The sequence below is a fragment of the Platalea leucorodia genome, assembly GCF_965183815.1.
Source record: "Platalea leucorodia genome assembly, chromosome: 8".
Taxonomy (NCBI): Eukaryota; Metazoa; Chordata; class Aves; order Pelecaniformes; family Threskiornithidae; genus Platalea; species Platalea leucorodia.
The window spans coordinates 38,592,626-38,604,015 of record NC_138830.1 but is presented as its reverse complement, the minus strand read 5'-3'; the positions used below and the strand labels follow the sequence as shown (position 1 = coordinate 38,604,015).

Genomic DNA, 11,390 nt, shown 5'->3' with positions numbered 1-11,390 from the left:
CAGTGCAAGGGGGGGGGGAAGAGACAGAGCGGGGGGGGGAGAAAAGAGAGGGGGAAGCGAGGGGGGGAGAAAAAGGAGGAAGCGGTGCCAGGCTGCAGGCGAGCGCGGAGCAGCAGCCCCGGCACGGAGCAAGGTGCCGCCGCTGCCCAGCTGGCGAGGGCGGAGAGGCGCCCGCGAAGCCCCGGCCGCAGCGGCCCCAGCCCGGCAGCGCGGCGGCTCCCTCCCGGCGCCTTGGGCTCCCGGGTGTATGTGTGCGCCTGGCCATGTCGTATCCTCAGGGTTACTTGTACCAGCCGTCAGCGTCCTTGGCTCTCTACTCCTGCCCGGCGTACAGCACCAGCGTGATCTCCGGACCCAGGACCGATGAACTTGGGAGATCTTCTTCGGGCTCCGCTTTTTCCCCTTATGCCGGATCTACCGCCTTTACCGCCCCTTCCCCGGGTTACAACTCCCACCTCCAGTACGGCACCGACCCGGCCGCCGCCGCCGCCGCCGCCTTCACCTCCTACGTGGTAAGAGCAGCCCCGGGCAGCCGGCACCGCGCCGGGCACGGCGGCATCCCGCGGGCGCCTCCCCGCCATCCCGGGCCTGCTTTTTGTTCCGATTTCATTTTTGAGATACCGGGGACAAAAGGGAGCGCGGCTCCCCGCCTCGCCGCCCAACTTTTCCGCATCGCTGCCGTGTGCTGCCGCACACTGTTGCTGGCGGCAGCGGCGGGCAGGGCCGGGCGCGGGGGGAGCCGCCGGCACGGCCCGGGCGAGACGGGGCTGGGGCAGGCGGGGACCGATTTCATTCCCCCCAAAAAAAAAATTTTTTTTTTTTTTAAATTTTTTTAAAACAGCAATCGTAATTCCGCAACAATTAGCTTGTTGTGATTGAAAAGGGAATTAACCCAGCAGCGGCCGGCGATGGGAGAAATCCGGGCGATAAACCCAGGCAACTTTCCCCTGCATGGCGATAATTAGGCTGCTTAAATATTGCAGAGCTCTAATCCCACGGCCGCGAGCCGCTCCGCGGGCGCTGAGCGGAAAGGGAAGGGGGAGGCCGGGCACCGCGCCGCCCTGCGCGCCCCGCGGGCCGGCCCCGGGCATCCCCGCCGCAGAGCCCGGCCGCCGCCGCGCCCCGCAGTCCCCCCCCAAAACCCGGGGAGTTTCGCTCAGCTTCTCCGCTCTGTTCAGGCTCCAGGCAGTTCCACAGTTTCCTCTTTTCTTTTTTCTTTTCTTTTCTTCTTCTCTTCTCTTTTCTTTTCTTTTCTTCTTCTCTTCTCTTTTCTTTTTTCTTTTCTTTTCGGTTCCGTTCCTTTTTTCTGCGCTGCTCTTCTATTTTCTTCTCTTTTCTCTTCTTCCCTTTATTTTTTTTCCTCCTCCCGCCCCTGGCCTGCCAGAGGAGCGGCCCGGCCCGGCCGCCTGGGCCCGGCAGGTTGCCCGCCGCGATCGCAGCCCGGGGGGGAAGGGAAGGGTCCCCCCGCCGCTGGTCGCCCCCTCGCCGCGCTGCCCACTTGCTTTTCCGCGCCTGCATTTGGGGGAGAGGCGCTGGATCGCTGCAGGCGGCGGTGGCCTCCTGGGGCCGGAGCCTCCCGGCCCCGCCGAACCCCCAGACCCTTCCGCCCGTTCTCCCGGGAAGGAGCCGCGGGAGAAGCCGGGCAGGGCCCGGCGCCGGGGGAGAGGCGGCGGGGCGCGGGCAGGGGCGGCGGGCAGGCCCTGGCGCTGCCCTTGCCGTGTCATTGCCACCCCGCGGCCGCCTGACCTCGCCCCGCCGGGCCGCTCTCCCCTCTCTCCCCAGGGCTCGCCCTACGACCACACGCCGGGCATGGCCGGCTCCCTGGGGTACCACCCGTACGCGGCGCCGCTCGGCTCCTACCCCTACGGGGACCCCGCGTACCGCAAGAACGCGACGCGGGACGCCACGGCCACCCTCAAGGCCTGGCTCAACGAGCACCGGAAAAACCCCTACCCCACCAAGGGCGAGAAGATCATGCTGGCCATCATCACCAAAATGACCCTCACCCAGGTCTCCACCTGGTTCGCCAACGCGCGGCGGCGGCTCAAAAAGGAGAATAAAATGACCTGGACCCCGCGGAACCGCAGCGAGGACGAGGAGGAAGAGGAGAACATCGACCTGGAGAAAAACGACGAGGACGAGCCCCAGAAACTGGAAGAGAAGGGGGACCCCGAGACGCCGGACACAGGTAGGGCAGCGGGCTCGGCCAGGCCACCGCGGCCGCGCCCTCGGGGCTGCCCCCGGCCCGGCCCGGTGCGGCGGCGGGGCGGCCTGTCCCCCCGGGCGGGCAGCCGGGGCGGGGGGAGCGGGAGGGCAGCGCTGCGGACCTGGCGGCGGCGGGGCCGCGGACACGGCGAAGTGGGTGGGCGGGTTTGGGGGCGCAGGGCGAGCCCGAGAGCTGCCCCCCACCCTTCTCCTTTCTCCCCTCCCCAGGAGCGGCGGATCCCAAGGCAGCGCCGGGCTGCGAGCGCCTCCAGGAGTCCCCCGGCCCCCGGGAGGCCGAGGGCGGCCTCAGCGACTCGGATTGCAAAGAGCCGGCGGAGGAGCGGCTCGACGGGCCGCCCGCCCCCCCCAAGGCGCCCGGCGCTTCCCCGCTGGGGCCGTGCCCGGCGGGCCGCGGGCTGCCGCCGGCGGGCGGCGAGGAGCCCCCTCCGTACCGCCCGCCCTCCGCCGCCGCCGGGCCGCCGCACGCCGCCGACCTGCACCCGCTGCTGCCCGCCGCCACCGGCGCCTCCGTCATCCACTCGCCGCAGCAGGCGGCCCTCGCCAAGCCCAAGCTCTGGTCGCTGGCCGAGATCGCCACCTCGGCGGACAAGGCGAAGGAGGCCGGCGGCGAGGCGGCGCCCCCCGGCCCCGCCGTGCTGGGCGGCGGCGGCCCGTCCCGCTCGCCGCCGCGGCCGCGCTCGCCGCCGGCGCAGTGCCCCTTCCCCAACGGGGCGGTCCTGCCGCGGCCGCTCTACTACACGGCGCCCTTCTACCCCGGGTACACGAACTACGGCTCCTTCGGGGCCCTGCACGGGCACCCCGCCGGCGGCCCCGCCGCCGCCGCCCCCGGCGCCCACTTCAATGGATTAAACCAGACTGTCCTCAGCAGAGCCGAGAGCCTGGCTAAAGACACTAAAATGATCAGGAGCCAGTCCCAAGTAGACCTTTGCAAAGACTCACCTTACGAACTGAAGAAAGGTATGTCCAACATTTAATATTGGCTTCTCCTCCTTACCCCCTCCCGGGACTGTGGTTTTGTTCTTTTTTTTTTTTTTTTTAATTTATTGAGAGAAATAATAAATTGCTTTGGCAGTTATTTTTCCACTACCAAAAGAAAAAACAAACAGAAAAAGACCAGCTGCCCCCTCCCCCCCAGCACCCCCTTCAGAAGTTTATAGAGTCTATTGGAAATGGCTGGGTGGAAACCGCCCAGAAATGTCTTAACCAAGTGAAAAGCAAACGAGTGACACACTCTCTCTCACACACACAAAGAAGAAAGATTTGTATTAAATCTTATTCTGTATATTTAATGTAGCTTTTTGTATTTAAATTGATAATACAGTATCTTTGAAGTAAATTATGAAATCAAGACACCTGTACAGGCATTAATGTTGTTTTCGTAATATAAATATATACATTTCTGTGTCTTTTTCCGAATTGTTTCATAGTTTTAAAATATATATATACAAGTTTAATTTAATTTTTTATGCCTATTGTTTTTTTTTTCCCTTGGGTGTGAGCTAAACGATAATGCAAAAAAAAAAAAAAGGTTATACTTATTAGATACAAAAAACTGCAGCCGCCTTTGTAAAATGCAAATATTTAATTAAAAGAGATTTTTAACAGAATCAAAACCACTCTTTTTTTGCAACGGGCAGATACGTGCATAGCTGCGGAAAATAAAAAAACCAAACACGTTTTAAAAGAGACGCGGGGCTGCGTTAGGACCCTACAGTAGCACCTGAAGCCTTTTTCAAAGTGACTGACGATTTCTAAAGGTCGGGCTCCTGCAGCGAGAGCCGCCCGCGGGGCCGGGGCGAGGGAGCGGCGGCGGCGGCAGCGGGACGGGGCCGGGGCCGGGGCCGGGCGCGGGGGGAACGCTCTTTCCGGAGGTAAAGGCTTAAATCAGGCCACGCACAAAAGCACTTGTTAGAAACACCAAATCGAAGCGCAGTCCCATCTTTTAACCTAATTACTTCCAATCAGTGTCGTGTTTTATGCAAAGCAATCAGCTGGTGAACTTTGCTAATGAGTTCGATTTTCTGCCAGATTTAGCCCGCGTCGCTGCCGCAGAGGTGCTGCGGCGGTGCCCGGGGATGGGGATTGCACAGGCAGAGGCGCACGGTGCGGCGGGGGACGCCTCGGCCCCGGCCCCGGCCCCTTTCCCCCCTCCCCTCCCTCCCCCCGGCGGTTTGCACCGGGGACGCCGCGGGCTGGGCGGCCGGCCGCGGGCGCGCAGCCCCGCGCAGGGCCGGCCGCGGGCGCGGTGCTTCCCGCCGCTGGCAGGTAGGTGTCACACTCGGCCCGAGTTTGGCTCCCGCCGCCCGCTCGGCGCTGCGGGAGCCCCGCGGGGCCGCCGCGCTCCGCGCAGCGCCCGCGGCGGGCGGCGGGGCTGGGGACGGGCCAGCGGGGCGCTCCCAGCCACCGGCCGTCCCCTGCCTACGGGGACGGGGCGCGCCCCGAGCCCCCGCCGCGCCTTTCTGTGGCTCCACGGCCCGAGCCGGGGGCAGAGCGGGCCGCTGGGCCCGTTAGGGGCTCCCCAGCGGCAGCCGGCGCGGAACTTGCCGCCGCCTCCCGCACGGCAGTCCCCGCCGGGCGGTGACCCGAGCAGCCCGGGTCCCCCCCCCAACAAGCAACGCCGAGGAACTGTTCCAGCACCCAGCTCCGCGGACGGGTTTTTCCCAGTTCAAATGGGATTTTGTGGGCGTCGGTTGTACGCGAGCGCATCGCCGCTGTCAATGTGATGGGAATATCGCTGGGGCCGCTGGAGCCGGTGCCGAGACACCCCTCCGTTTTGTTTGGGTTTTTTATTTTACGAGCCAGATAATGATTTTGTAATCTCTTCAACTTTGCCAGAGCCATTTATTGGCTGTAACAGGTTTATTCATGCATATTTACATTTTACGGGACTTTAAATAGTAGTTTGTATTTTATGTTTTAAAGATGCAGTCCATGTTCACTTGGTTGTACGATCTTTGTAGATAATCTGGTTTAAAATCAAAATTGTTCCAAGCTGAATATGTAAAGAGTCAAATATTCCTGGGATAATAGTATGTTATTTTGTCACTTTATAAATTATAAATGAATTTTTAAAAAACGCTCCAATTCCTCGGTTGGATCTTTTATTTCCAGTCGGGGAGACCTGCAGGAAGGCATATTTTTTGCGCAGCAGTGAGCTTTATCGGACTCACCTGCCTTGTTCAAAACGGGAGAAAGTTGGCGTGGTGAGGGGCAGGAGCAGCTCCGGCGTGCGGGCTGAAGGCAGACCGCCGCGGGTCGCCTCCCGCCCGGGCTCCTCCCGGCACCTTTGCTCCCGGCGGGCATCGCCTCCGGCTGCACTCGGGTGGATCTCCCGAGCGCCTGTCGCTACAGGGAGACGACAGAGCCCCTCCGGACCGCGGTCCGGAGACAACAGGTCCCGCAGGGGAATGACTATACCACAATAAATAGGTTTTAATTATTCATCTAGCTATGTGGTGGTTTTTTTTTTAATTGTCGCTCTACCTTTCCTCAGCTGATCTTCGTATCTCTGAAAAAGCTATTTTGCAAAGCAGCTTAGGAGCCTCGCTTGTTCAAAAGCCCTATTCCTTATAATCGGGGCTATTTTGAATAGGTCTATCAGCGATCTCAATACGGTTTTCGTTTGATGTATAAATTCCTGAGGGAATTAACCGTTTCCTTTAAGTTGCAGCCTGTCGCCTATTTTAAACCATAACTATTATTGTAACCCCGTCGATTTCATACAACAATTTTATTCTTCACCCTTTTCCCCTGCCACGGGAGTTGTACCCTACAGCCTGTCTTTAACACAAGCACGATTTTCCCCGTTTCTTTTTTACGACAGTGCTGGGGGGAGGGGGCAGCGTCCGCCTTTTTTGCCTCTGGTATGTTAATTTGTTGTTAAAAAAATTTTGAGGGTATCTTAAAATAAAATTAACGTCTGCTGCCAATTAAAGCTGCCGTAGGTTACTCGGGAGCAGCCTCCGGAGAGGCCGGGAGCGACGCTTCACGCCGGGAGCGGACCCCTGCCGGGGCGCCGGGCAGGGCCGCGGTCCGCCCCGCAGAGGTTTGGGGGCAGGAGGGTTTCGTTGCCGCTGCGGGTTTTGGGTCTGGCGAGGGGGAAGAGCGGGGCCGGCGGCGGGGCCCTGCGGGCTGGGCTCCCACCAGCGCGCCTGGGAGCAGGTGCTTGCCCACGGACGCAGGTGGGAGCGGCCCAGCCTCCGCGGGGCGCCGCTCCGCGCCCGCGGGAAACAGCTCGCCCCTTCGCCCCCGCCCTGGACGCAAGGCGGCAGCCCCCGGCGCGGCCCGCCCCGGCGGCGCGGGTTCAGCGGCGCAGGTAGCACCGGGGTGCGGCGCACGGGCCGCCCCCTCCCGCAGGTGACAGTCCAACATCCCCCTAAAAAAAACCCCATCGCGACCGAGAAGCATGTTGGCCGGGCGGCGTTCACGCGTGGGGCCGCAGGAGCAGCTCAGGCCGCGCCGGCCGCGGACGGGGGATGCGGGACCCTGGCGGAGGCATGCGGAGGGTCCCGGCGGAAAGCTGCGGCCCGTCGGGCAGGGAGCGCAGCTCCCGCCCCCCGCCACGCCCGGCCGAGCCAGGGGCCCTCTCCCCGGGGAGGGAAGAAGCTTCCTCGGGGAACCCCCCCCCCAAGCGCCCCGGGACCAGTCGTGCTCGTCCCGGGGGGCCCATCGCCTCCCCGGCGCGCCTGGGACGACGAGACTCCGGGCGGGGCGAGGAGCCCGGGGCTGCAGCTAGCGGGCCCATCCGGGTAAATTCCACTCCGTCCTAGAGGAAAACGGACAGAGCTGGGGGTGCGGCTGGCAGCCGGCACGGCCCCCGAGCTCCGGCGGGGGCAGCGGGACCTCTCTGTACCTCCAGCTCCGCTTCTCAATCGCGGAGACGGAGGGCGGGAGAGGCGGGGAGCCTGGCGCAGCCCGCAGCCCTGCTGCTTCCTCTTTCACGCTTAAAAACAAAACAAATCCTAATTTAGACCCTCAACACCCCGGACCGTGTTTACATCCCCCCCGCTGCTCTCCCCGCGAGGGCTGCCTTTCCAACTGGCCCGATTAACCTGCGGGGCTCCCGCGCGGCGCGGAGCCTCCGCGGCGGCCGGGACGGCGCGGCCGCCCCTAATTGGCTTAGTGCCCCCCCGCCCCGGTAAGCGGACCTGAACAGCATCTCCTCTTGTCGAGCCTAGGAACGACTTGAAAGCCCCTCCGCCAAGAGAACACGGGAAATCACACGGTCAGCAAGTTTAAAGGAGGCGACTAAAAAATATCACAGGGTTTTGCAGTACGGAAAAGTACAGAAACTTCAACCCCAACCCCCTCTTCTGCCAAACTCACGAGGGGGCACACATATGAATTAAAAAAAAGAAACAAGGGAAAAAAGGAAAGCTGGGCCGCACGGCCCGGCCGGCGCAGAGCGCCGGTGCTCAGCCGCGGGTATTCCGCAGGCGGCGGAGCGGTGCGCCCGGCTGCGCGGCCACCGCCCGCCCCGGCAGCCGCAGCCGTGCCCGGGGCTCGGGGCAGCCCGGGAGCGGCTGGGGAGCGCCCGAGGAGCCCGCCCCCCGCGCCCCTCTTTCGATTGGTAAGGACATCTGTGGCTGGCAAGGGAACAAGTGTTACCAAAACCAGAACCGGCTGTTTTTCCAAATGAGCAATATGTTAATTCCTCATCCCCCCTCTGGTTTCTTTAAAACCTGGCACAAATACATCAATAGCGGAGAATAAGGGGCCTTTGCAGAGAACAAGTGGCAGTTTTGAATTTACCTTTTGTGTGCGCCTCAGATGCAATCTTGAGGCATTTTTTCCCTTCTCTCCCACAGAAAAAGAGTGTTAATCTGCCCTATCTTGGGACCCAAAAGGATTGGAGTGGAGTAGATATTCACTGGAATCACATAGGGGAATAAGGGTCTTGCTTTATTGAATCATCAAATCCCAGGAATGAAGCTCTTAATTAATTATGGGTGCTAAAAATTCAGGCCAGCTGTTTCTTTTTACTTGGCTCTGACAGAGAAAGACAAAGTCTACATCGAGATCTTCTAAGGCGCATTCAGCATAAATCAGCGCCCTCGGCGGCGCTCCCGGCCGCGGCGCGGCCCGGCGGTGACAGATGGCGCATTGTCCCGCATTCCTCCACCGCGCCTCCGCGGGCGCGGAACCGGCGGCGCGGCGCGACCCGGCCCGGGGACCTTTCTCTGCCGGGGAAAGCGCTCGCCCGGGGCCGGCGAGGGGCGGGCCGCGCCCGGCCGAGGTGCCGGCCCTGCCCGACGGGGCGGCCGCGGGAGACGGCTCCCGCGCGGGCGCTGCGTTCTCTTGCCCGGCAGCGCTCCGCTGGCCGCCTCCCTCCCCGCCGCTGCCAGCGCCGGCCCCCGCTCCCCGGCTGCGGCCGGAGCCCCCGGGCCTAACGCGCCTTCGGCTCCCCCGGCGCGGCCCCCGCTGCAGCCAGCGCCCTCGGCGCTACCTCCACAGCAGCGCCTGACGCTGACCCGAAGGACACGGGTGCCCCCAACCTGGGCGCTTCTGCTTCTCCCTCAAAGGCAGAGGCGCTTCCCTGCGCAGCCGCGGAGGCGCGGGGTCCTCCGGGAGGGCTGCGCCGGGCTCCGGGCTGGTTCCCGCAAGGCGCCGGAGGCAGCGGGTGTCGCAAGAGCGCGGAGAGCCGCGCAGGAGCTGCGGCTCCGCGGCCCGGACAGGTCACCTCGCTGCCCGGCCCCGCTCTTCGGGGCGGCTGCGGTTGTTTAATGCCGGTTACTCAACGGGAGCGCCCCGCATCATTTTCACGGCTGGTTTGCGGGCGCAGGGGCGCCCGCGGCCGGGGGCTGCCCGAGCCCCTCTCGCCTCCCCTTGCACCTCTGCTGGCGGGGAAGTCTTCGCCGGCTCAGCCCGGCGGGGCCAAACGCGGCGGGAGGCCGGAGCGGAGGCGCCCGGCATCTCCCCGGGGCCCTGCCCCGCCGGGCCGGCCGGAGCGGCTCCCGGCCCGGGGCTCGGCCGCCGGCGCTGCCAGCCTCCTCAGCCAGAAATCTCTTCACCCCCAACTACCAGAAAATAAATGTCCTCCGCACGGCGTTACTCATCTGTTATAATTAGAGCATGTGCGAACTCGCAGCGTGCCGGGAGCCCGGCGCGGGCTGATGCAGGCACTTGTCCAATAACCACCTCTTTCTGCCGTGGCGGTGCTGCGCGTCCAGCCCGGCAAGGGGCCCGGCTCGGGGCCGCATCCTGCCCGCCGCCGGCGGGCACCGCTGCCCTGCGCCCGCCTGCGGGCCCGGCTCGCCCCTGCGGCCGGGACGGGGGGTCTTGCTCCAGACACCTCTTTTCCAGCGAAATTGGCTTTTATTTGCTTAAAGCAAACCACAGACCTCTCCACGCTCACGCCTGATGGATGCAAATGTAAACGTGCACTTATTTAATTGGATCGGGTCCCAAGATAAAAGAGATAAACGGCTCCCAGTTTGCCAAGTTATTTTCAGAGGCATGCAGTGATGTGTGGAGGGAAAGTTAATGAAGGAGAAGAGACGCACTGTACTTAAAATACCTCGGGTCTAGACTCGGGGAGGGGGAAGCCTCGGACTGCGCCACGGCGGAGCGGCGGGCGGCGCTGGGCTCCGCGCCCCGGCCCCGGCCCCGCGGGTCCCCAGCCCTGCGCGCAGCCCGGCTCGGCGGAGCCGCAGGTAACGGCAGGTAACGGCAGGTAACGGTAGGGAACCGCCTCACCTGAGCCGCGGCGGGGCGGGGGGAGGCTGCGCCGTGCGCGCAATTAATGCTCTGCCCCCCTTCCCCCCCAAATTGTTCTCCGTCGCTGCCGTCTCCCCGTGTTCCTCCCCGTGTTCTACATCCGCATGCATGAGACATTAACAGACGGTTATTGATACAAACATAGTTTTTGTTGCTAAAGGCCTTCCAAAACAAATTCTCCGGCTGAATGCCAATGTATGCATGTTGGCTGGTGACAGCTGATTAGTGAAATGATTTACGGCCAAGTTAAAAAAAATGATACTGTCAAAGGCAGCAATTTGAAAAAAAGATAAGACAGCACAGCCTCAAGGCTTCCCGCTGTAAAGCCACCCAACAAATCTAAACCTACACTACAAATACCTGAAACACTCAAGGAATCAATTGGTCGCAGATTAAATACAGTCCCTATTCTGCCTCGCCCGGGTAATCCGCGGCTCTCCGCAGGAGCAGCCCCTCCATTTATGCCTCCAGCCTCACCTGCGGCAGGGCCCGCTCCTGCCCGGGCTGCCCCGTCACCCCACGGGCCTCCCGGCATCCCTGCCATCGGAGACTTAGGCCTCCTTTTTGTTTCAAGACTTTTTCTCTCATTAATTGATTAAAAAAATCCTCCCTTCCCTCATTTCTCTGTAGCTCTTCTTCATAAAGAAAGCTTTTGCTCTGCAATAAAGTAAGAGACTTTGATCCCAGATCATCCTCTTAGGCCTTCCAGCTGAAATCAGCGGAGAAACTATGTGGAGTTATTGTTCGCACTTGCTGCACTTCTGATTCAGAAAGGGCTGATTTATTAGCTTGTCAAGGGAAGCATTGTTCAGGAAGGCAATCAAAAAGCACTTACCTAGCTAAACTAAAATTACTGCCTTTTCAGTGGCTAATTTGTATAACTCCCATGGAGGAACTTGGGAAGTGTTTGATGAGGCATAAAATGATGATTAATGAATTTATTGGCCTGCTGCTCATCAAATAGGGGTAGTATATCTTTCCTCTATTGGGCGTTGGGTCTAATGCTACATGTCTGTGTAAAGCAAGTCCAATATGATCTCCTTTTTAGCCCCCTTTTAACCCCCATGACCTGAAGAATATCTCCGTGTAACAGAGGCAACATCAGGGGACTGCAGAGACAAAGAGCCTGTTTGATAAAACGGTAAATGAGAAACACGAGGAAAGTTGCTGCAGGGACAGATCTGCTCAGTTTTCGGCTTTCAATCACTTTGACTACTGAAGTGGGAAGAATGTAGAAACTAGATAAGGTGTGAGAAGCGAGAAGAAAATGACAAACCAATTTTAACTTTCATAAAGGATCCAGCCAAACAACTTCATTGCTACTTGAAAGAACGAACGAGCGCAGGAAGTGCTGGGATTCCCGAGCGCTCAGGCACGCTGCAGCCCCTCACCACCCGGCCGCGCAGGGAGAGACGGGCAACGTGCCCCCAAACTGGCCGTAGCCAGGG

At 61.4% G+C, this 11,390-nt stretch overlaps 1 protein-coding gene across 2 annotated transcripts; it reads left to right on the top strand.

Annotated features, from left to right (window-relative positions):
* Positions 1–263: 263 nt before the first annotated feature.
* IRX5 (iroquois homeobox 5) lies at positions 264–3,200 on the top strand (the record flags this gene model as incomplete). 2 transcript variants are annotated; one of them, XM_082319418.1, is made up of 3 exons in its annotated part: positions 264–512; positions 1,783–2,188; positions 2,437–3,200. In XM_082319418.1, 3 exons carry the CDS (start codon positions 264–266, stop codon positions 3,198–3,200), a joined length of 1,419 nt encoding a protein of 472 aa, XP_082175544.1. The 2 variants fall into 2 exon arrangements, with proteins under 2 accessions (XP_082175544.1, XP_082175543.1); XM_082319417.1 differs by having other exon boundaries at positions 2,434–3,200.
* Between the last annotated feature and the right edge of the window lie 8,190 nt (positions 3,201–11,390).